Here is a 24541-nt window from a genome sequence, read left to right as displayed (position 1 = left end):
TCAGCTAAACATGTACCCAAGCCATTATGTCATATATTCAATAAGTGTCTAGAGCAGGGTGTGTGCCCGGATATTTGGAAAGAAGCTAAGGTTATTCCACTGCCTAAGGATAAAAGATCCACCTTCGATGGTCCTAACAGTCGACCTATAAGCCTCCTTCCAGTACTAAGTAAAATCTTAGAAAAAATTGTATACATTCAAATTCAGGAATATATGTCAAGTAATGGTCTGATCACAAGCTACCAACATGCATACAGAGCTGGGCACTCCACAAGCACAGCATTAGCACAAATAACGGATGACTGGCTAAAGAACAGGGATGGTGGAAGGCTTGTAGGGGCAGTATTGTTAGACTTCAGCGCTGCTTTTGATGTTATTGATCACTTTTTGATGCTGAGAAAACTCAAAAGTTATGGTTTTAGCTCAGTTGCTCTTTCCTGGATGGAGAGTTACCTGTCTAGGAGAAAGCAGAGAGTTTTTTTCAATGGAAGCTTTTCTGATAGCAGGGAGTTACAGTGTGGGGTTCCTCAAGGAAGTTCCCTAGGCCCTCTTTTATTTACCATATTCACAAACGATCTACCATTAATATCAAATAAATCTAGTTTGGTTATGTATGCAGATGATTCCACTATGTACAGTGCCGCATCTACTCTTAAAGAGCTAAATGATACATTAAACATTGAACTTAAGGCAGTAGCTGACTGGGTCGCCAAGAACAAACTTGTGCTGAACATAGCTAAAACAAAATGTATGGTATTAGGATCCAGACATATGCTGGACAGTGATCCTCAATTGAGCCTGTCACTTGCCGGAAAGCAAGTAGAACAGATAAGAGAGGCTAAGCTGCTTGGCATCACATTAGACCCTAAACTAAATTGGACAAAACACATAGATAACATAGTGACAAAAATGGGAAGGAGCATTGCTATGACTGGAAAATGCTCAAAGTACATACAGCAAAATACTATGAAAGAAGTGACACAAGCTCTAGTTTTGTCACACCTTGAGTACTGCCCTGCCATTTGGTCATCTGCTTCAAAGAAAGACATGCAAAAATGCAAATAGCTCAAAACAAGGCTGCAAGATTAGCTCTCCAGTGCTCTAAAAGAACACATGCTACAGAACTACACAGAAATCTCTCATGGCTTCCTGTTGAGAACAGAATACATTCTCGTATTCTCACTTTTTTCCGGAATGTGTTAATTGACAAGAAACCACAGCACTTCTATGACCAAGTTGAATACTCACGCGATATACATAACCACATGACTAGACAAGCCAGTTCAGGTTATATTGAACCACCTAAACCAAGAACAGAGCTACTTAAATCTACTGTTATCTATTGAGCTACAAGAGGATGGAACTCATTGTCTAATGACATAAAGAATATTAGTACGAAATTTAGCTTCAAGAAAAAGTTGAAACAACACTTGATGCAAATAAGCCTGTACTAATCCCCAGAGGTGATTTTGGTGTATTTCAAACTGATTCTGTCTTATTTACTGTAGCATCTTTTTCTTTAATTATTGAGAAGACGGGTGATTGCTGAATCGTGAAATGATGGTTTATGTAATGTTTTTATTCTTGTGATGGACCCCAGGAAGACTAGCTTTTGTCTTGACAAAAGCTAATGGGGATCCTAATAAACAACAATAAACACACACGCATGCAGGACTGCGTCTCTACAGGTTCTCCCCAACATGGGTTATCATGTGTCTTTTGAGGTTTCCTTTCTGTGTAAACCCTTTACCACAGACGGAGCAGACGGATGGTTTCTCTCCAGTGTGGGTTCTCATGTGTCGCTTGAGGTGTCCACTCATGATAAACCCTTTACCACAGAGTGAGCAGACGAACGGTTTAACTCCAGTGTGGGTTCTCATGTGTTTGTTGAGGTTTCCTTTCTCGACAAACCCTTTACCACAGAGTGAGCAGATGAATGGTTTCTCTCCAATGTGGATTTTCATGTGTTTGTTGAGGTTTCCTTTCTCGATAAACCCTTTACCACAGAGTGAGCAGGGGAACGGTTTCTCTCCAGTGTGGATTCTCATGTGTATCTTGAGGCTTCCTTTCTCGATAAACCCTTTACCACAGAGTGAGCAGACGAATGATTTCTCTCCAGTGTGGGTTCTCATGTGTTTGTTGAGGTTTCCTTTCTGTGTAAACCCTTTACCACAGAGTGAGCAGATGAATGGTTTCTCTCCAGTGTGGATTCTCATGTGTCCATTGAAGTGTCCACTCGTGGTAAACCCTTTACCACAGAGTGAGCAGTCGAATGGAGTGTGGATTCTCATGTGTATCCTGAGGGCTCCTTTCCGTGTAAACCCTTTACCACAGAGTAAGCAGGGGAATGTACTCTTTCCTGTGTTCTTGGTCTTGGAGCAGGAAGCTGGTTTCTCTCCCACATCAGGACTGTCATGACTGAGAGGGACGTCACTCAGTGGGTTTGAACCTGACTGGACTTCACTGGTCTCATCCCAGTCATCACTGTCCTCAGTCTCAGCCTCAGAGGAGGGTTCTGGGTTCCTGGCTCGTTCCTCTCCACCATCTTCTGCTTCCATCTGTCCAGTGGAGCGGCGGCCGTCTCTGCTCCACTGAGCTTCCTCTTCATCCTCCTCACTCTTCACAGGGACAGCAGTGAACGGCAGCCTGGTGATATCCTGAGGCTGCTCTCCTTGCTGATTGGTGCAGAGTTCCTCCTGTTCCTCCTTAATGTGTGGGGGCTCAAACTCCAGACTGGGGGTCCGCTGAAGCTGCTCAGGGGGGACCTCCTCTTTACACACCACTGGAAAACACACACACACACACACACAGAGAGAGAGAGAGAGACACACACACAAAATTATGCTTGGAAGATGACCCGAGCCTGTCAGCATCACTTCATGTCAGCATAATCCCTACTAAAGCTTTTGTAAAAAACAGATATGGTGACAATCAACACTTGCTTTTTTTGTTTTTTGTTGGTTTGTTTTGTAATGTTGAAGAAAAACCACTGTAGTCCAGTCTAGGAGTTTGCTGTAATGGTGTGAGTTCATTGAAGTATAGCAGCACACTGGTGAACTGACCGACACAGAGGGTATCTGGTACGGTGAGCTCACCAAGAGCAATGTCAGGGGAAGACCTTTAAACAGTGAGTACAAACGGTATGTAAATAGGCAGAGAACAAAAGGTGAGGGAAGGTATTGTAAGACAGTGATCAAGGTATTTTAAGGCAGTGATCAGGTAGGGTGCGGTTCCGAATGGGAACAAAAGACACGGTAAGTGTTCATGTGCATGCCTACAGGATTAAAGGCCAGGCCCAGACGACAGGATGGGCCCGTCAATTAGCAAGTCTGAATCAATCAGGAAGTCTGAGCCGCCCAAAATGTGTATTTTCCTTCCACAATAATTAGGTGAGAAATAGGTTGTTTCTTATTCTCACCTAATTCCAGTTCACTCCATGATTGCTTGGCCACCAAAGATCGGACGTCCCGTAACTTCGCCCACCAGAGCCCCAATAAAAACTTTGTTTTACATGGTCCTGATAACCTCACCGCCTCAGTTGATAAGATTATTGGCCGACTTCACTCTAATATCAAACCTGCCACTGAGAATCTTTTTGTCATCTTTGACCAGTTCATGTCTTCATGTCTCAAAGCTCGCCCAGTGTTTTCTTTAAAGTTTTTTCTTTAAATAAAAAACATCGCAAAAATAGCTTGTCTTCTCGAGCCCTCCAACTTCTGATTCACACTTTGATTTAGTCCTGTCTAGGTTATTGCAATTCCCTCGACACACGAGCCTCAGTAAAGCCTCAAAAATTTACAAAAACTAGTTGTTCTCCTCCTGTGGGATCCAGTCAGAGGAAAATCCTGCTGGTTTGAGCCCAGAATCACAATCTCCTCCTCAGCATCTGGACTCTGAAGAGACGTTGCTGTGACTTGGGCCGATTCAGAAGAAAACAATTTGGTGATTCTGGGCTAAAATCAGCAGGATTTCTTTGTTCCTGAATCCCATGTCAAAGTAGAATTTGCTGAGTTGATCAGCTGCAGGCCTGAGACACGGCCAGCAGGAGGCAGCACATGAGTTTTTTGTCTCATACATCTGTGACTTTAAAATCTCAGAATTTAGGACTTTGTTTTTTTTTTAACATAGATTTGTGAGGGTTTTTTGTAAGCAACCACTTTAATCTCAAAAGCTTTTTTCTATGAAATTTACAACTTTAATCCAGAAAATTCTGTAGTACTACTACAATTATTATGACTATTGCTACTACTACCACTACTAGTGCTACTATTACTACTACTACTATTACTACTACTACCACTACTACTATTGCTACTACTACTACCACTACTACCATAACTACAACTATTAATATACTACCACTACTACTACTATTACAATTACTACTACTACTACAATTGCTACTACTACTAGTACAACTATAGCCTAACAATTAATATACTAACACTACTACTACTACTACTATTGCTACGACTACTACTAATATACTACTACTACAATGACTACTAAAATACTACTACTACTACTGTTACTGCTAGTAGCCTACTAGTAGTAGTTGTCTAGAAAATTCAGAGTTTTTTGTTTTAGAATGTGGCCCCGCCCCCGACCCACCTGCAGTGACCCTGGTACTGCATCGTACAGAGGCCTGTGTGATCCACAGCAGCCACTATAACTTCATTTTTTCAAATTTTTGTTTTTTGATTCCACTCCAGGAGGCGACAGCACCGATAAACAGGTCACGGCACAGACAGACGAAGCGCAGGGTAATGTGGTAAAATATGGAAATTGCTCTAGTAACGGCTGTCTATCAGTAAATATGATGATAAATAATTTGTATTCAGAATAAACAATTTGTTTTTAAAATGATCTGAAAGTTGTGGCTGAACAGACCCGCTAACATGATATTAGCCTGTGAAGTTGGTCATTTAGAGTTGTTATTGTCATGCATTAATATTGATATCATTAGTTGTTATTGTCATGCATTAATATTGATATCATTAGTTGTTATTATCATGCATTGGTATTGATATCATTATCTCACAGACGCTGTAGATTGTCTCAATGTTTTCTTTTGAATCTTAACTGGCCGTTAACCTCGCCTGTCAGGGTCCAGGTGAGTCGCTGATGTGAAAATGGCGTTTAAAACTTACGAACCTCTGTGCAGTCGCACCTCCGGCAGCAAGATGGCGTCCAGGAGCCTCTGCTGCCTCTCCACCTTCAGTTTCAGGCGAGAGTTTTGCAGCTTGTACTCAGCCAGCGTCTCCTCCGGCAGAGCCAGCGTCTCCTCGGTGGCTGCAGTCTGTTCCCGCATCACCTGCGATCTCAGCTCGCAGAGATCAGACATCTTCACAAAGTTGAGATCCGACTTTTCGCTGCTTTGACTCCAAGAGAAAGTACTCAGATATTCGCCTCAGAAATGAGGTTTTGTTTATTTTCTTCCTCGGCTGATGATTCCGATTCTGAGAATGTTGTTCCGTAAATCTGTGACTTTGGCTGCTAATGGTTACTATGGTAACTAACAAAAACTGGTCCTGTCTTTTGATTATAGCCCTATATTTCTGAAGCTTCTTTAAATCTTGGTTGGAACCAGAGTTACTATAATTGTTTTTTTTTTTTGTTTTTTTTTAAACCATTGAATCTTAACTAGGAGTCATGGCTGTTATGCACTCAGAGGGAAACTGCTATAAAATAAAATAAAAAAACAAACAAACTACAAAATAAAAAAATAAATAAATCATCCATTTCAAAAAGCACTCCCATTTTATTTTTATTTTCTAACTGCCCTTTACTTTAAAAAAACAAACAAACAAACAAAAAAAAAAACGGACTCTTATCTATGGGTAGTGGCTGTTATGCACTCAGAAAGCACCCGAGTGTAAATAAATAAATAGATAAATAAAAACTTAAATAAGAATATATTCATTCAACCTTTATTTGGATTCGGAGAATCATTGAGAGCAAGCCCTCATTTACAATGATGCCGAATGTACAACAACCATAAAAACAATACGGAATTACAATACAATAACAAAAACATAATAAAACAGGGACTAAAACAGAATAAAACAGGGATTAAAACAGAATAAAACAGGGATTAAAACAGAATAAAACAGGGATTAAAACAGAAAAAACGGAATAAAACAGAATAAAACAGGGAAAAAATTAAAAGCAGTTACAAGTATGAGTAAAATAATCAGCAATCAAAGATTTGAGCTGGTTGAGGTGTACAACTGATTCAAGCCTCAAGTGACATTGCAAAGTGTTCCAGCTGTGAGCTGCACAGAAGCTAAAAGCAGTTTTTCCAAGTTCAGTACATGGGCATGGTACTTGGAGCAACAAAAAATTGGAAGAGTGTGTGGAGTAATTCCTACTGGACCACCTCAATAGAGAGCTCAGATAATGAGGAAGCCTTCCAATGTGGGCTTTATAAATGAAAACAAGCCAATGCCTATTCCGTCTGACAGACAGGGAAGTCCGGCCAAGTTTATCGTACAAGACACAATGATGGACAAAATAACTGTCACCAGTAATAAATTTTCAGGCTGAGTGCTAAACAGCATCTAATGGTTTTAGGGTGGAAGCAGATGCATGGCGATAAATGACATCACCGTAATCCAGGACAGACAGGAATACTGCCTCAACTACCCGCTTCCTGCAGGACATAGGAAAGCTGCCTCTATTTTTATAAAAATACCCTATTTTCTGCCGCAGCTTGGTAACAAGCATGGCAATATGAAACTTAAAATTAAGTTTTTGGTCCAGCCAAATGCCAAGATATTTATATTCTGAGACCCTCTCTATATTATGACCGTCCCGGGTCGAGATACACAGTGGTATGTTGATATCAACATCACTACAAGAAAACAGCATAAATTTAGTCTTGTTTGGATTCAGTAATAATTTCAATTTGAAAAGAGCATCTTGAAGTGTGTTAAAAGCCTTTTGAAGGGTTTCAACAGCAGACTGAGCAATATCAGCAGAACAGTATAGGACTGTATCATCTGCATAGAGATGAGCAGCCTGTTATAGAATTTGTAATATTGTTACTGAAAATTGAGAACAAAATTGGACCCAGAATAGAACCTTGAGGAACCCCTTTTGCCAGTGGCAGGAATTTAGAGCGATTATTACCCAGGATTACACATTGTTGTCTATGAGACAAATAATCACGAAACAAATTACAGGCATTTAAATCAAAACCAATATCACATAATTTCTGGAGCAGCAAAGCATGGTCAACAGCGCCAAACGCTTTTATAAGGTCAACAAAAAGTGCCGCACAGTATTTCTTGTTATCAACATCACAAATAATATCATTTAAAACCCTGGTAGCAGCAGTGATGGTACTATGTCGGGCTCTGAAGCCAGATTAATTTGGGGTCAACACAGAATTTTCTGAGAGGAATGATTTGAGCTGCTCATTTACAAGAGATTCCAGTATTTTAGCAAGGCAGAGCAGTTTGGAAATCGGTCTATAGTTATTTAAATCATTTCTATTACCACCTTTATGCAGTGGGATTATGTGAGCAGATTTCCAAACTAGAGGGACAATTTCACTAAACATAGAAAGGTTGAAAAGATAAGTAAGCTGCTCAGTAATAAAAGGGGCAGAGAACCTTTAAAAAGAAAGGTTCTAGGTTGTCCTCTCCAATTGCTGACCTACAATCAATGGCCTGCAGTGCCTTACTAACAGCAGAGGGAGTGACAGCCTGTAGAGTAAACTGAGGAAAGGCAGGAGAAGTAGAAACAGGAGTTGATAAATGGGTTAAAAACTTAGAACAAGACGCTGCTCCTGGGTGTTCAATGTCATCCTTTTTTCCAACTGAAGCAAACTGAGTGTTAAAAGCCTGACAAATATCAGATGCCTCGTTTACCTGACAACCATTTAACATTATATAAGTTGGAATTGATAAGGAGGATTTATCTTTTGTATTTACTGCTTTCCAGAATTTTGAAGGATCGGAGGCAGATTTGGAAATCAGTTCAGTATAATAGTTTGCTTTTGTTTTCCGTAAGGAGGATGTGCCTTTATTCTTAAGTTGTCACAAGCCAGTACGCCTGGCTTGTGACCAGGCTTTGTCCCTTGCCTTGAATAACAAAGACAACTCTGAATTAAACCATGGGCTTGATCTTTCCTTAATCCTAAGATTCTTGAGTGGTGCATGTTTATCTATGACAGCAAGTAAAATATATGTGAGATATTCTAGGGCTGCCTCTACATTAGGAATGTCAGAGGTGTGACATAAATTACTGTCAGCAAGGTCCCTGAGGAAGGACTGCTCATTAAAGGATTTAAAATTCCTTTTAAAAACAATTTTAGAGCCCAGTTTCTTCCGCTTACAGTTGTGTATGCATACCACAGGACAATGATCACTAAAACCAAGTGGGAAAACCCCAGAGGCTGTAATGTTTTCCTTCCTGTTTGAAAAAATTAAGTCAATCAGGGTAGATTTTGATGGATCCTTTAATTTGGGTCTGGCTGGTTCCTCAATCAGCTGTGACAGGTTGAAATTTCCTCTCTCCTTTAGACTGGATGAATCATTCGATAACCAGTTCTAGTTTAGGTCACCCAGGACCAATAGCTCAGTCTGCTCAAACTGGGCAAGCAAATCAGCTAAAGCACTGATAGAACCAGGGACAGCCAATGGTGGTCTATAAACACCCAGTAGATTAAAGGACCTGTCATGAGATAAACTGATTTTCAGAACAATAAACTCAAAACAGTGTGGCACAGAAGCAGCACTTGAAATAGAGACGGGCAAGTTAGATCTTACAAACACAGCAAACCCCCAGAAAACTGGCCAACTTCCAGAACAAAGAGTTTATTGCGACGTTTCAGTCATAGACCTTTTTCAAGCAAAGATGAATGAAGCAAAGATTTGCTTGAAAAAGGTCTATGACCGAAATGTCGCAATAAATTCTTTGTTCTGGAAGTTGGCCAGTGTGCGGGAATTTATCGTTTAATTACTTTGGACTGGTTTGTCCTTTTCCGACGCACCTGCCCGAGTAATAGATGTGCGAAGTTTTTTGCTGTTCCTTAAGTTTCCTTAAGAAATACGGCCGTTTCTGAGCTTTTTTAACCAGGGCAGAGATATGTGAAGTCCATGACAGGTTCTCTGTTATGTTGATTCCCAGGAACTTGAAACTGCTCACTTGCTCCACCTCAGCTTCATTGATGTAGATAGGGTTGTGTGTCTTTGCCTCCTTTTTTCTAAAATCAACTATCAGCTCTTTGGTTTTGCTGACGTTGAGCAGTAGGTTGTTTTCTGTGCACCGTTCTGCAAGATGGTTGATTTCCTCCCGATATGAAAACTCATCATTGTTGGAAATCCGGCTGATGATGGTGGTGTCATCTGCGAACTTCACAATAGAGTTCTCTCCATGTCGGGGGTTGCAGTCGTGGGTGTACAGCGTGAACAGGAGGGGGCTGAGCACACAGCCCTGGGGCGCTCCGGTGTTGAGCACTAGAGTGGAGGGGAGAGACTGCCAATCCGAACTGACTGGGGTCTGTTTGTGAGGAAGTCCAGTATCCAGTTGCAGAGGGTGGTACTGATGCCCAGAGTGTTCAGTTTTCCAATCAGCTTCATGGGGGAGATTGTGTTGAAAGCTGAGCTGAAATCAACAAACAGCATTCTGGTGTAGGTGTTGCTTTTCTCCAGGTGAGTGAAGACTGAGTGGAGAGTAGTGGAGATGGCATCCACTGTGGATCTGTTGGTTCTGAATGCAAACTGCTGAGGGTCCAGACTGGCAGGGATGTTGTTCTTTACATGCTGGAGAACCAGTTTCTCAAAGCACTTCATCAGGATGGGGGTGAGTGCCACAGGGCGGTAGTCATTTAGATCAAATACGACAAATAACAAAAAATTAGGATAAAGAAAGAAAGAAAGATAAAAATATAAAGTCAAATAAGAATAAGAATAAATAAATACAACAAATAAATGAATACAAATTAAGAAAGTACACAATAAGATAGAATACAATCCAACAAGCACTCCCATTTTCTTTCTCATGTTTTATGTTGGTCACAATAAGACGAAAAGATCAGATACAGAATTCTGTTTGCCTACAGGGAGTCCCTTTTTTTTTTTTTTTTTTTTAAGTCTCTTAATTAACTTTATTTTGAAATTCCAGCAGGGATCCTGAGGTTTCCACGGATCCCAACATGAGCTGCTGGTTTCCAGGGAGAAGAGTCTGAACGTCATGGAGATCTTTTCTATGTGATGTGATTCTGCAGCCGTAAAACGACCGAACGGCGCCCCCTTCCTGTCGTGACTCGACCACGCTGAGCGCCGACGACGAGAGGCCGGCAGTGTCCCTGCTTTAACCCCGCCGGCTGCAGAGGAACTGGCCCTCTCTAACAAGAGGCCTGTTTCCACCAAAAGGTTCCTGGTAGTATTTGGGGGGCAGGAGCTGCCACAGGAACGTCCTCTCGCTCGGCCCTCTCAGCTGCCGTGTCTCCACTGAGAGGGCCGAGTAGGAGGAAGGTTCCTGTAAAGTTATCGGGCGGTTGCGCGACCATGACCGGGGCATCAAAATGCGTGTTGTTAGCCTTAGCTAACGTCCGCTAAAGCTAACGTTAGCGTCCCTAAAAATGCCAGCTAAAAAGTGTGTTGTTAGCATTAGCTAGCACATTAGGCAGGGCCTTATTTTAGTCCCTGTAAAAGTTTAGGAACTCTTTCCTTCGGGGCGGTTCCGGCGGCGGAGACACGCAACAACGGCCCCGGCCCCATAAAATTACCTCGAAGTTCCGGCAGTGGAAACGGGCCTAATGAGGGTTGACCCTTGATGGAGGTCTGCTCTCAGTTTTAGTTTCATCAGAATCGTCACTTTGATTCAACTGATTCTGATATTTCATTTTATAAACCATCTGACGCCTTGTGTTTATTCTGCTGGTTGAAATATTATTTCACTGTCACTTAAAGACTGTAAAACATTTGGCACCAACTCTCATGTGGACTTTTCAGGGCAGACACCCTAAATACTAAATATGAGCAAACTAATGGAAACCTAAAGGAGACCAGAGGCTGGCGTGTATTTTATCAGACTTTTATTTAACCCTCTGAATTAAATTCCCCTCATTTATTTTCAAAAACATTTTTTTTTTTTAAATCATTACATCAGTCTACAAGATCATTTTTTGGTTGGACAGTGCAGAGTCATGAGTAAAAATAAATAGAAGAAGAATTGTAAAATGTATTAATTTTAATTTTATAAAAGAAGAAGAAAGGGAAAATGGGCAGGCCATTTTCCAAGAGAGCTGATTGGTCAGTAGGTGGGGCTTTTCTACCTGCTGAGCTCTTATCCTGAATTTAACCTGAGGCCTGTACCATAAAGCTGGATTAACATAGCCGGGCTTTCTTCCGCACTCCGGATTTTCGGTACCATAAAGCCGGTTATCAACTCGCTAATTCAACCCAGGTGTAACCCTGGTTACAATATAGCAATAGAGCACAGGTAAGTATCAATCAATAACAATAGCTGGACCAGTATCAGAAGACACTAAGTTGTTAAGAGCCAGGAATTTGAACATCAAATGACATGAACACTTATGGTTTGTGTTTTGTATGGCCACATTTATATTGCAAATTTAAAGCACAGGAAAAATTTACAACAGTTATGTAAACAATGAATGAAAAATACTAAATTAAAATAATAAAGCCGGCAAAATGAAAACCCAAATTCAGCCTTTCTTGCGTTGGGGCCCTTTTTAAAGTCAGTGTCAGTGTTTATTTGTCCTACCACACAGTCCATGAGTGAGGGGAAATCAGGAATCCTGCACACTTGTAGGTGTTGAATATCAGTGGTTCGGGTTGGCTCGCCACCCAGCTTGCACTGGGAATTGGTTCTGGATCTGGAATTCTTCAATCTCACACACACCCGGCAGGATGTGCTCTCATGGACGTGCAACAGCTGCGACCCTTGTCATGACGTCCACTCACAAAAAAAACCCCTGACCTATAGCAGGCCAAACGAGATTGGATCAGCTCATTAAACTCATACATTGTCTGTTTAAATCATAGTTAAGTTCTAAATCTATTAATTTTCACCAATTAATAATGTTCTATTTTCTATTAATTAGTTCAAATTAGTTCTGAAAAGGTTTTGTTGTACAACAGTATTCAAATCTACAAATATCAAATATAAAGCTACAGCTGTGCAACTGTTAATGTATTCAAAGTGCTTCTGGTAAACATATATTGACAAGAACTGATTGCATCAATAACAAAATATATTATAAAAATAAAATAAACATCATGAAATATTTCCAAAATGGCAAAAACTGAATGAAATGCAATAATATTTGTGACATGCATAGCAAATTAGAGGCATTAAGGCTCAATGTGCTTCATTATTTCTCCCTGCACCGGTGAAACAGAGAAAAAATGCACTAAACACCCATTTTGCGTATTAAACACCCACCCGAATAACTGCCGGGGCGATTATTTGCATCATAATGAGGTAACCCAAAATAAGGCTACTCACCTTAGTTTTGCAGAAGTAAACAGTTTTCCGCACAATAACAGTGCAGCACTTTTGTTTTTTGTCAAAATAAGAGCGCTAGCTAACGTTAGAAAAAAAGGGTGCACTGTAATCTTAAATTGCCCGACTATAAATATGTTGGACAGTAACTGTCATCACAATAATGGCCTGGTGCAGGTCTGTGCAAAAATAAATAAAGGCCTGCAGCGAATAGCCGCCTGGTTCTTTTAAACGCCTGGGGTCCAAGTTGATTTGGCATATTAAACGCCCGGGCGATTAATTGGTGAAATACGGTATACAATCAACTAGCAAGGTTAAACAGTGTTAGCACTCACTGCTGAGTCAGTCAATGTATATGCTCTTTAGCCAGTCAGAAGAGTGTTAGGACTCGCATCTGTCTGTGTGTGTGTTTTCCCCTGTTTCCCTTCCCCCTGTGTTTGTGTGTGTTTTTTCCCCTACAGGCTGGGCGTGGCAGGCTCATTGGTCTCTCCCACTCACCTGTTCCCAATCACGCACCTGGTTTCCATCCTGTCATTATCTCACCTATCTACAGACCTTATAACCCCGGCTCAGACCTCCACTCATCGCCAGTTCGTCCCGTACCATGCGTGGTAACGTCCCGGCTCCTACTTTTGGTCTTTTGCTACTCTGTGGTGACCAGTCTTCTGATATTTGGATTTTTTCTGCTCTGCCTTTAGACCCTGCCCTGCCTGCCTTTGTGTCCTGCCTGCCCCTCCGTGTCCTGCCTGCTGCGCCCAGCCTTCCCCGGATTTCTCCGTGCTACTCATTCTTGTTTGGAATTTATTTTTTGTTATTAAAGACCTTGTTACTTTTCCGCATCTGCATTGTGGGTTCTGTTCTTTCGAGCTTCGGCTTAACAAAGAGAGAATCAGCCCCTCTCCACTGACTGGCTGACTGTTAACGGCTATAATGTTATCAACAGTACTAATTAAAAACTTTACAACTTCTGGAAATGTTTTCGTCTTGATGAGACAGAGACAAAAAATCACTTGCTGGTCGCGGAGTTGACGTTGGTCCAGACAATGTGGGGACAGCAGCATCTTTTACAAAATGTCTTTGTGAAACCGGCATTGTATTGTGTCAGGTTGATACCTTTTTAAATTGCATTTTAGATATAAAGTCATGGATGGCAGCAGTGGCGTCGTTAGGCCTATTTTAGGGGGGCTGAAGCCCCCCTAAAATTTTCTTAAGCCCCCCCAAATAATTTGGTGGGGTTTTTTATATATATAATATTTTTTTTTTTTTTTTTTTTTTTTTACAAAAAAGTGCAGACAAAATCAATATAAAGACGCAAGAATATGAATTTAAATAAATAATAATATAACCTGCCATTATTCACTTGAATATGATCATAAATCTGTTGGTTTCCCTTCACTTCACAGTGTAAGGTGGAGAGCGCCGTCAGTGCTTTGTTATCCAGTCCGTTCCACTTGTTCGTATAGACAACGCCCACATTACTGAAAATCCAGTCCACGTTTTCACTGCTACCTTACACCCCGCCGGCATACACGGCATACGTGCTGCACACAGCCGACTGAGAGCAGCGTTAGGACAACAAGAAGCAGGGACATACCGTATTTCACCAATCAATCGCCCGGGCGTTTAATACGCAAAATCAACTTGGACCCCGGGCGTTTAAAAGAACCAGGCGGCTATTCGCTGCAGGCCTTTATTTATTTTTGCACAGAACTGCACCAAGCCATTATCGTGATGACAGTTACCGTCCAACATATTTACAGTCGGGCAATTTAAGATTACGGTACACCCTTTTTTTCTAACGTTAGCTAGCGCTCTTATTTTGACAGAAAACAGAAGTGCCGCACAGTTATTGTGCGGCTAACTGTTTACTTCTGCAAAAATAAGGTGAATAGCCTTATTTTGGGTTACCTCAATATAATGCAAATAATCGCCCCGGCGGTTATTCGGGTGGGCGTTTAATACGCAAAATGGGTGCAGACCCCAGGCGTTTATAAGAACCCGGCGGCTATTTGCGCCCGCGATTAATTGGTGAAATACGGTACACAAGTTTTTCAAGAAAGTAAGTCGTTATCACTGCTGGTAGTAACAGTTAGTTAGCTACAGCCTCAAGCTAACAGCAGAAAGCTCTATATAATTTATCAACTAGGTGCTCCCCATTTTAATAAATAAAAACCTGGCTTGCATAGTGAATTAAATTGTTGGCATGATGTTGATTTCTGTCACTTGTTTTAGCTCTGAAAAAAGGGAGCGGAGCTCCTTGATGTATCACAAATATCAGTACATAATAATGATATACTAATAATAATATCCAGACGCGGTACACTACATATTGATAATGTTCCAATGGCAAATAGATTAGTATGTCTGCCTGACATGCAGAAGACTGGCGGTTCGATTCCCGGTCAGGACAACAAGGTGTTCCTACTTTATTACCTAATTTTGTTGTTGACAAAAACAATAAAGTGATTCTTATTATTCTGCCTGTCATTGGCTAGATGAAACACACAGTGGCATTGAAGGTTTCCTAATTCTCCATTCTCCTTAAAATCTCCATTGTGTTTGACTGATTGATCTTTATTATTATTTATCACAATACAACGAAATTTTGTTTGGAGAAATCCAGTCCAGATAGCAGCAATAATAAATAAATAAAGTGCCATAAACATAACATTTAATGACAGATCTCTTGTAATGCACTTTGTAACTGCACTAATTGAGAGTGCCCCTTCTTGTTATTTAAGCACTTGTTAATTATTCACACTGGATTTCAGTTAGAAATCCAGTGTGACACATACCACCTATCTCTCATTCTTCCCAAAATGAAATGATAAGTAGTTTCTCACAAGAAATCATAGAGCACATTGTGAAGGAATTGAAACAGGCCAGGATGTACTCTGTCAATGAGTAGGTTAATGTGAAAAATAAGGCATTTTTAAGCCTTGTTCTAACTTTATGGGGAGATACATACACCAACTGATTCAGATTCAGATTTAAACAAGGATTTGTGTGGTATACTTTGTCGCCATGGCCTTCCTATGTGCAGTTTGGGCTCATTCTCCATTCATGCTGATAGGCACCTGCACTTACTGATCTGAAATAGATGCCTAAAAGGCGTTACCAATATGGCCATTAAGTGAACAGCCTTGGCCTAAAAGGACTTTGATAGAACTACATGAGTGCTTTCAATTCCAGTGAGCCGCCTACTAGGCCTATTGACCCTAATTAAGCATACACCCTTAATTGATTATACAGTGACTTGAATGCATTATGTTTTAAGTCTAAATTTTGATATTATAAGTCTCTTAAAAGTCCCCTGAAGCCACTATTTAAGGGGTTGTTTTTCAAAAAATTCTCATGAATATGAAACATTTCAGTCAAGGTGCACCTTATATGACTTATTTAACTTTAGCTTTTATTTAAGAGTCAAGATTAGAAAGTGGAGAGAGCCAAGAGACATATATATGAGCCAAATTAGCCAAATTTAAAGAATAGACTGAAGTAAAAAAAAAAAAAAAAACAATCTCTTGGTGGCCTAAAACTTTTACACTGTACAGTATCTTTGTTAAATCTGTCCAAAAATGTTGAAAAGTAATTTCTCAGTCTTTGTTTTCTGTCTGTGAAATTTTGTGCTTGCGCGCGTTCACTCACATCCTGTGCATCTCCTGGGGCTAAGCGCCCCCTGTCCTTAAAACCTAGTGACGCCCCTGGATGGCAGAGAACTTCCTACAGCTCAACCAGGACAAAACAGAGGTTTTAGTTATTGGAGGCAAGAGAGAGAAACTTTTACCAAAACTAAAGGATTTTAAACCCTCACAATGTGTCAAAAATCTGGGCGTCCTTTTCGACTCTGAGCTTGATTTTATTCCACACATTAGAAGGATAACAAAGATAGGATTTTATCATCTTAAGAACATGGCCAGAGTTCGCCCGTTTCTCTCTCTGGCCAGCACAATGGTGCTAATGCATGCTTTTATCTCTAGTCGTTTAGATTATTGTAATGCCCTGCTTTCTGGTCTCCCCCCGAAAGAGAGTATTTCACACCTTCAATTACTTCAGAACTCAGCTGCACGTGTGCTGACGAGGACCAGAAAGCAGGCTCATATTACACCAGTTTTAAAATCACTGCATTGGCTCCCTGTGCGTTTCAGGGTTGATTCTAAGGTTCTTTTATTGGTTTTTAAGTGTCTTAACGGCCTTGGGCCTTCTTATCTGTCTGACCTGCTTTTACCCTACCAGCCCTCCCGCACCCTCAGGTCCTCCGGTACCGGTCTTTTAACTGTTCCCAACGTTAGAACAAAAACTCATGGTGAATCTTCATTTTATTATTATGGCCCACGTCTGTGGAACAGCCTGCCGGAGAACCTCAGGGCTGCTGAGACTGTTGATGTTTTTAAGCGCAGGCTCAAGACCCACCTTTTTAATTTGGCTTTTATCTGATTCTAGTTACCACTCTTTTATGCTGCTTCTATTGTTCTTATTGGTTTTAGTTGCTTGTTAAATAATTTCTTTTTTTTTTTTACTTTTTAATACATATTTATGTTGCCTGTATTGTTTTATTGTTTTTAATTTTATAGTCTTTAATTTATTAACACTCACCCATTTATTAGACTTCATTTTTTATATTGTTTCTTTTTTCTATCCCTTTTAGTATTGATTGTATTTTACTCTGTTGTCTTTTAGTTTTTAGCTCCAGTGTTTTCCTCATGGGGGCCCTCCACACCCGGAGCTGTGTCTGGCCTGCCTGCGGGGGGTGCCGTCCTGGGGGTTGTCTTGGCCTGGATGGTTGGGGACCCTGTTCCATGGCCTTATGGCCATGGTATGGGCTCCTGTCTGTCTGGGTCGGGGTGGTCTCTGCAGTGGCGCCCCCTGTAGTCGTGGGCTGGGATGTCTCCCGGTGTGGATGGCTCCCAACCGTCAGCCGCTGGTCTGTCCCGTGTGTTTCTTTTGGAAGAGTGTGCAGAGAAACATGAGTCTCCTTGCATCCGTCTGTGGGGCAGCAACGTTTCTTCAGCATGTGGCTAACTTGTTAGCTTGTTACCTGGGGAGCGAAGGCGGGCCGGCTAGTTTAAGTGGGCACAGTCGCCTTATGTGACACAGGAAAACAAAAACACAGGAAAAGCAGCCACACACACACTGTCTGCATTTGCACGTGAAACAGTTTATTTAGTAAACAGGCATTTATTACAGTGTACACTTTGCTGGAACTCTAATTCTCTCTGTATTAACACAAGATATACAAAATGTGTTGGGATGTGCTGCATCTCTAACATCAGCATTGACTGAAGCATCTCCTGCTGCTGCTCTCACCGACACACCCGTGTTTGCTTACATCTGTATGATGCTCGATGAAACTTCTCCCAAATACACACACAAATACACACACTGACTCAGGCAGTGACATCAGCAACCACACATCTAGGAATAAATTCGGTGATAGAACAGCAACATGCATTGATCACATTTATGTTAACAGACCAGAGTACTGTTCAAAAGCTGGTTCCAGAATTAATTATAGAAGGTCTTATAAATGGTTTAATCAGGCATTATTTGAGGAAGAGGTCAAGTGTGTGAAATGGTCGGATGTGTGCAGAGAAGAAAATCCAGAAAAAGCACTGTGTGTATTCATGAAGTTATTTATGGGGATAGCTGATAAACATGCTCCAATGAAAAAATGGACTGCTCGGTCAAATAGTGCACCCTGGCTGGATGATGAATTGAGGGGATTAATGGCCCAGCGTTATGAAGCCAAAAAAATTGCAGATAGAACAGGTTCAATGTCTGATAGACAACATTATTGTAAACTAAGAAATACTGTGACGAAATTGAATAATATTAAAAAAAGGGAATATTATAGGCTTAAAATAAATGATGCTAAAAATGATGGAAAGAAGCTATGGAGAACGCTGAATAACATAATGGTGAGGAATTCAAACATGCAGGCCTCTTTCATTGAGAAAGACGGTACATTTATTACAAAGCCATATATTGCAAAATATTTTAATAATTATTTCATAAGTAAGGTGGATAAATTAAGGAATGCCATGTGTAGAATAAATGACAATGTAGCATACAACATTATTAAAGATGGTATCATTAAGGAAAAGCAGTGCAGGTTTGTATTTCAACAGGTAGGGGAAGAAAATATTGAAAGATTGCCGATGCATCTGTCTGACGATAAACCTCCTGGTACAGACAATCTTGACTGTAAAATACTCAGAATTTCAGCTAAACATGTACCCAAGCCATTATGTCATATATTCAATAAGTGTCTAGAGCAGGGTGTGTGCCCAGATATTTGGAAAGAAGCTAAGGTTATTCCACTGCCTAAGGATAAAAGATCCACCTTCGATGGTCCTAACAGTCGACCAATAAGCCTCCTTCCAGTAGCCTACTAAGTAAAATCTTAGAAAAAATTGTATACATTCAAATTCAGGAATATATGTCAAGTAATGGTCTGATCACAAGCTACCAACATGCATACAGAGCTGGGCACTCCACAAGCACAGCATTAGCACAAATAACGGATGACTGGCTAAAGAACATGGATGGTGGAAGGCTTGTAGGGGCAGTATTGTTAGACTTCAGCGCTGCTTTTGATGTTATTGATCACTTTTTGATGCTGAGAAAACTCAAAAGTTATGGTTTTAGCCCAGTTGCTCTTTCCTGGATGGAGAGTTACCTGTCTAGGAGAAAGAGTTTTTTTCAATGGAAGCTTTTCTGATAGCAGGGAGTTATAGTGTGGGGTTCCTCAAGGAAGTTCCCTAGGCCCTCTTTTATTTACCATATTCACAAACGATCTACCATTAATATCAAATAAATCTAGTTTGGTTATGTATGCAGATGATTCCACTATGTACAGTGCCGCATCTACTCTTAAAGAGCTAAATGATACATTAAACATTGAACTTAAGGCAGTAGCTGACTGGGTCGCCAAGAACAAACTCGTGCTGAACATAGCTAAAACAAAATGTATGGTATTAGGATCCAGACATATGCTGGACAGTGATCCTCAATTGAGCCTGTCACTTGCTGGAAAGCAAGTAGAACAGATAAGAGAGGCTAAGCTGCTTGGCATCACATTAGACCCTAAACTAAATTGGACAAAACACATAGATAACATAGTGACAAAAATGGGAAGGAGCATTGCTATGACTAGAAAATGCTCAAAGTACATACAGCAAAATACTATGAAAGAAGTGACACAAGCTCTAGTTTGTCACACCTTGAGTACTGCCCTGCCATTTGGTCATCTGCTTCAAAGAAAGACATGCAAAAATTGCAAATAGCTCAAAACAAGGCTGCAAGATTAGCTCTCCAGTGCTCTAAAAGAACACATGTTACAGAAATGCACAGAAATCTCTCATGGCTTCCTGTTGAGAAGAGAATACATTCTCGTATTCTCACTTTTTTCCGGAATGTGTTAATTGACAAGAAACCACAGCACTTCTATGACCAAGTTGAATACTCACGCGATATACATAACCACATGACTAGACAAGCCAGTTCAGGTTATATTGAACCACCTAAACCAAGAACAGAGCTACTTAAATCTACTGTTATCTATCGTGCTACAACAGGATGGAACTCATTGTCTAATGACATAAAGAATATTAGTACGAAATTTAGCTTCAAGAAAAAGTTGAAACAACACTTGATGCAAATAAGCCTGTACTAATCCCCAGAGGTGATTTTGGTGTATTTCAAACTGATTCTGTCTTATTTACTGTAGGATCTTTTTCTTTAATTATTGAGAAGACGGGTGATTGCTGAATCGTGAAATGATGGTTTATGTAATGTTTTTATTCTTGTGATGGACCCCAGGAAGACTAGCTTTTGTCTTGACAAAAGCTAATGGGGATCCTAATAAACAACAATAAACACACACGCATGCAGGACTGCGTCTCTACAGGTTCTCCCCAACATGGGTTATCATGTGTCTTTTGAGGTGTCCTTTCTGTGTAAACCCTTTACCACAGACGGAGCAGACGGATGGTTTCTCTCCAGTGTGGGTTCTCATGTGGTCACTGAGGTGTCCTGTCTCGGTAAACCCTTTACCACAGCGTGAGCAGACAAACGGTTTCTCTCCAGTGTGGGTTCTCATGTGTCGCTTGAGGTGTCCACTAATGGTAAACCCTTTACCACAGAGTGAGCAGACGAACGGTTTAACTCCAGTGTGGGTTCTCATGTGTTTGTTGAGGTTTCCTTTCTCGATAAACCCTTTACCACAGAGTGAGCAGACGAACGGTTTAACTCCAGTGTGGATTCTCATGTGTTTGTTGAGGTTTCCTTTCTCGATAAACCCTTTACCACAGAGTGAGCAAGGGAACGGTTTCTCTCCAGTGTGGATTCTCATGTGTATGTTGAGGTTTCCTTTCTCGATAAACCCTTTACCACAGAGTGAGCAGACGAATGATTTCTCTCCAGTGTGGGTTCTCATGTGTATGTTGAGGTTTCCTTTCTGTGTAAACCCTTTACCACAGAGTGAGCAGATGAATGGTTTCTCTCCAGTGTGGATTCTCATGTGTCCATTGAAGTGTCCACTCGTGGTAAACCCTTTACCACAGAGTGAGCAGTCGAATGGTTTCTCTCCAGTGTGGATTCTCATGTGTATCTTGAGGGTTCGTTTCTGTGTAAACCCTTTACCACAGAGTGAGCAGGGGAATGTACTCTTTCCTGTGTTCTTGGTCTTGGAGCAGGAAGCTGGTTTCTCTCCCACATCAGGTCTGTCATGACTGAGAGGGACGTCACTCAGTGGGTTTGAACCTGACTGGACTTCACTGGTCTCATCCCAGTCATCACTGTCCTCAGTCTCAGCCTCAGAGGAGGGTTCTGGGTTCCTGGCTCGTTCCTCTCCACCATCTTCTGCTTCCATCTGTCCAGTGGAGCAGCAGGCGTCTCTGCTCCACTGAGCTTCCTCTTCATCATCCTCACTCTGCGCAGGGACAGCAGTGAACGGCAGCCTGGTGATATCCTGAGGCTGCTCTCCTTGCTGATTGGTGCAGAGTTCCTCCTGTTCCTCCTTAATGAGTGGGGGCTCGAACTCCAGACTGGGGGTCCGCTGAAGCTGCTCTGGGGGGACCTCCTCTTTACACACCACTGGAAAACACACACACATACACACACACAGAGAGAGAGAGAGACACACACACACACACAATTATGCTTGGAAGATGACCCGAGCCTGTCAGCATCACTTCATGTCAGCATAATCCCTACTAAAGCTTTTGTAAAAAACAGATATGGTGACAATCAACACTTGCTTTTTTTGTTTTTTGTTGGTTTGTTTTGTAATGTTGAAGAAAAATCACTGTAGTCCAGTCTAGGAGTTTGCTGTAATGGTGTGAGTTCATTGAAGTATAGCGGCACACTGGTAAACTGACCGACACAGAGGGTATCTGGTACGGTGAGCTCACCAAGAGCAATGTCAGGGGAAGACCTTTATACAGTGAGTATAGACGGTATGTAAATAGGCAGAGAACAAAAGGTGAGGGAAGGTATTGTAAGACAGTGATCTAGGTATTTTAAGGCAGTGATCAGGTAGGGTGCGGTTCCGAATGGGAACAAAAGACACGGTAAGTGTTCATGTGCATGCCTACAGGATTAAAGGCCAGGCCCAGATGACAGGATGGGCCCGTCAATTAGCAAGTCTGAATCAATCAGGACGTCTGAGCCGCCCAAAATGTGTATTTTCCTTCCACAGTAATTAGGTGAGAAATAGGTTGTTTCTTATTCTCACCTAATTCCAGTTCACTCCATGATTGCTTGGCGACCAAAGATCGGACATCCCGTAACTTCGCCCACCAGAGCCCCAATAAAAACTTTGTTTTACATGGTCCTGATAACCTCACCGCCTCAGTTGATGAGATTATTGGCCGACTTCACTCTAACAGCAAACCTGCCACTGAGAATCTCTTTGTCATCTTTGACCAGTTCATGTCTTCATGTCTCAAAGCTCGCCCAGTGTTTTCTTTAAATAAAAAACATCGCAAAAATAGCTTGTCTTCTCGAGCCCTCCAACTTCTGACTCACACTTTGATTTAGTCCTGTCTAGGTTATTGTAATTCCCTCTACACATGAGCCTCAGTAAAGCCGAGTTAAATATTTTACAGTTGCTTCAGATTTTTTGCTAGAACGAGCTGCAGGTCCCACATCACCCCTGTTCTGGCTTCCTTCCATCACCTCAAAAATTTACAAAAACTAGTTGTTCTCCTCCGGTGGGATCCAGTCAGAGGGAAATCCTGCTGGTTTGAGCCCAGAATCACAATCTCCTCCTCAGCATCTGGACTCTGAAGAGACGTTGCTGTGACTTGGGCCGATTCAGAAGAAAACAATTTGGTGATTCTGGGCTAAAATCAGCAGGATTTCTTTGTTCCTGAATCCCATGTCAAAGTAGAATCAGTTGATCAGCTGCAGGCCTGAGACACGGTCAGCAGGAGGCAGCACATGAGTTTGTTGTCTCATACATCTGTGACTTTAAAATCTCAGAATTTGGGACTTTGTTTTTTTTTTTTTAACATAGATTTGTGAGGTTTTTTTTGTAAGCAACCACTTTAATCTCAAAAGTTTTTTTCTATGAAATTTACAACTTTAATCCAGAAAATTCTATAGTACTACTACAATTATTATGACTATTGCTACTACTACCACTACTAGTGCTACTATTACTACTACTACTATTACTACTACTACCACTACTACTATTGCTACTACTACTACTACCACTACTACCATAACTACAACTATTAATATACTACCACCACTACTACAATTACTACTACTACTACAATTGCTACTACTACTAGTACAACTATAGCCTAACAATTAATATACTACCACTACTACTACTACTACTATTGCTACTACTATTACTAATATACTACTACTACAATGACTGCTAAAACTACTACTACTACTACTGTTACTGCTACTACTACTACATCTACTAATATACTACTACCACTATTACTTTACTGTTAGTAGTACTAGTAGTAGTTTTCTAGAAAATTCAGAGTTTTTTGTTTTAGAATGTGGCCCCGCCACCCACCCCCCTGCAGTGACCCTGGTACTGCATCATACAGAGGCCTGTGTGATCCACAGCAGCCACTTTAACTTCATTTTTTTTAATTTTTGTTTTTTGATTCCACTCCAGGAGAGGACAGCACCGATAAACAGGTGACGGCACAATCAGTAAATATGATGATAAATAATTTGTATTCAGAATAAACGATTTGTTTTTAAAATGATCTGAAAGTTGTGGCTGAACAGACCCGCTAACATGATATTAGCCTGTGAAGTTGGTCATTTAGAGTTGTTATTGTCATGCATTAATATTGATATCATTAGTTGTTATTGTCATGCATTAATATTGATATCATTAGTTGTTATTATCATGCATTAATATTGATATCATTATCTCACAGATGCTGTAGATTGTCTCAGTGTTTTCTTTTGAATCTTAACTGACGGTTAGCCCCGCCTGTCAGGGTCCAGGTGAGTCGCTGATGTGAAAATGGCGTTTAAAACTTACGAACCTCTGTGCAGTCGCACCTCCGGCAGCAAGATGGCGTCCAGGAGCCTCTGCTGCCTCTCCACCTTCAGTTTCAGGCGAGAGTTTTGCAGCTCGTACTCGGCCAGCGTCTCCTCCGGCAGAGCCAGCGTCTCCTTGGCGGCTGCAGTCTGTTCCCGCATCACCTGCGATCTCAGCTCGCAGAGTTCAGACATCTTCACAAACTATAGATCCGACTTTTCGCTGCTTTGACTCCGAGAGAAAGTACTGTTGAAGAAAATCACTGTAGTCCAATCTAGGAGTTTGCTGTAATGGTGTGAGAAGTCCGGCCCTCTTGCTCACTTCCGCCGCCGTCCGTAGCGGCAAATTTGAATGTTGTTGTCAAAATGCCGGTGCTGTTTCATACTGCGCTGTCCTCTGTCTGATTTATTATCTTCTATCTTCCTGTCGCTTCTGCGGTCACTGAGCGAGTTTTGTGCGATATGTGTGTTTTGTTGTCGTCCGTATGTGGGCGTGGCCTGTACACGCAGTGCGACGTAACGTCCGCTGCACAAA

At 41.2% G+C, this 24541-nt stretch overlaps 1 protein-coding gene across 1 annotated transcript in view; it reads right to left on the bottom strand.

Moving 5' to 3' along the window:
- Nucleotides 1-1682: 1682 nt before the first annotated feature.
- The window catches only part of LOC115359829 (zinc finger protein 585A-like), a 1044768-nt gene continuing 1021909 nt past the window's right edge, over nucleotides 1683-24541 (bottom strand). The window contains exons 11-12 of the mRNA XM_030052472.1: nucleotides 20414-21001; nucleotides 1683-2216 (exon numbers count right to left, since the gene is read on the bottom strand). Of these exons, the coding sequence (XP_029908332.1) occupies nucleotides 1683-2216; nucleotides 20414-21001 (1122 nt within the window). The remainder of the gene's footprint in view (nucleotides 2217-20413; nucleotides 21002-24541) is intronic.

This window comes from Myripristis murdjan, chromosome 5 (assembly GCF_902150065.1).
Source record: "Myripristis murdjan chromosome 5, fMyrMur1.1, whole genome shotgun sequence".
Classification (NCBI taxonomy): Eukaryota; Metazoa; Chordata; class Actinopteri; order Holocentriformes; family Holocentridae; genus Myripristis; species Myripristis murdjan.
Note: the sequence above shows the minus strand (reverse complement) of the source record. Positions and strands in the feature narration are given on the sequence as shown.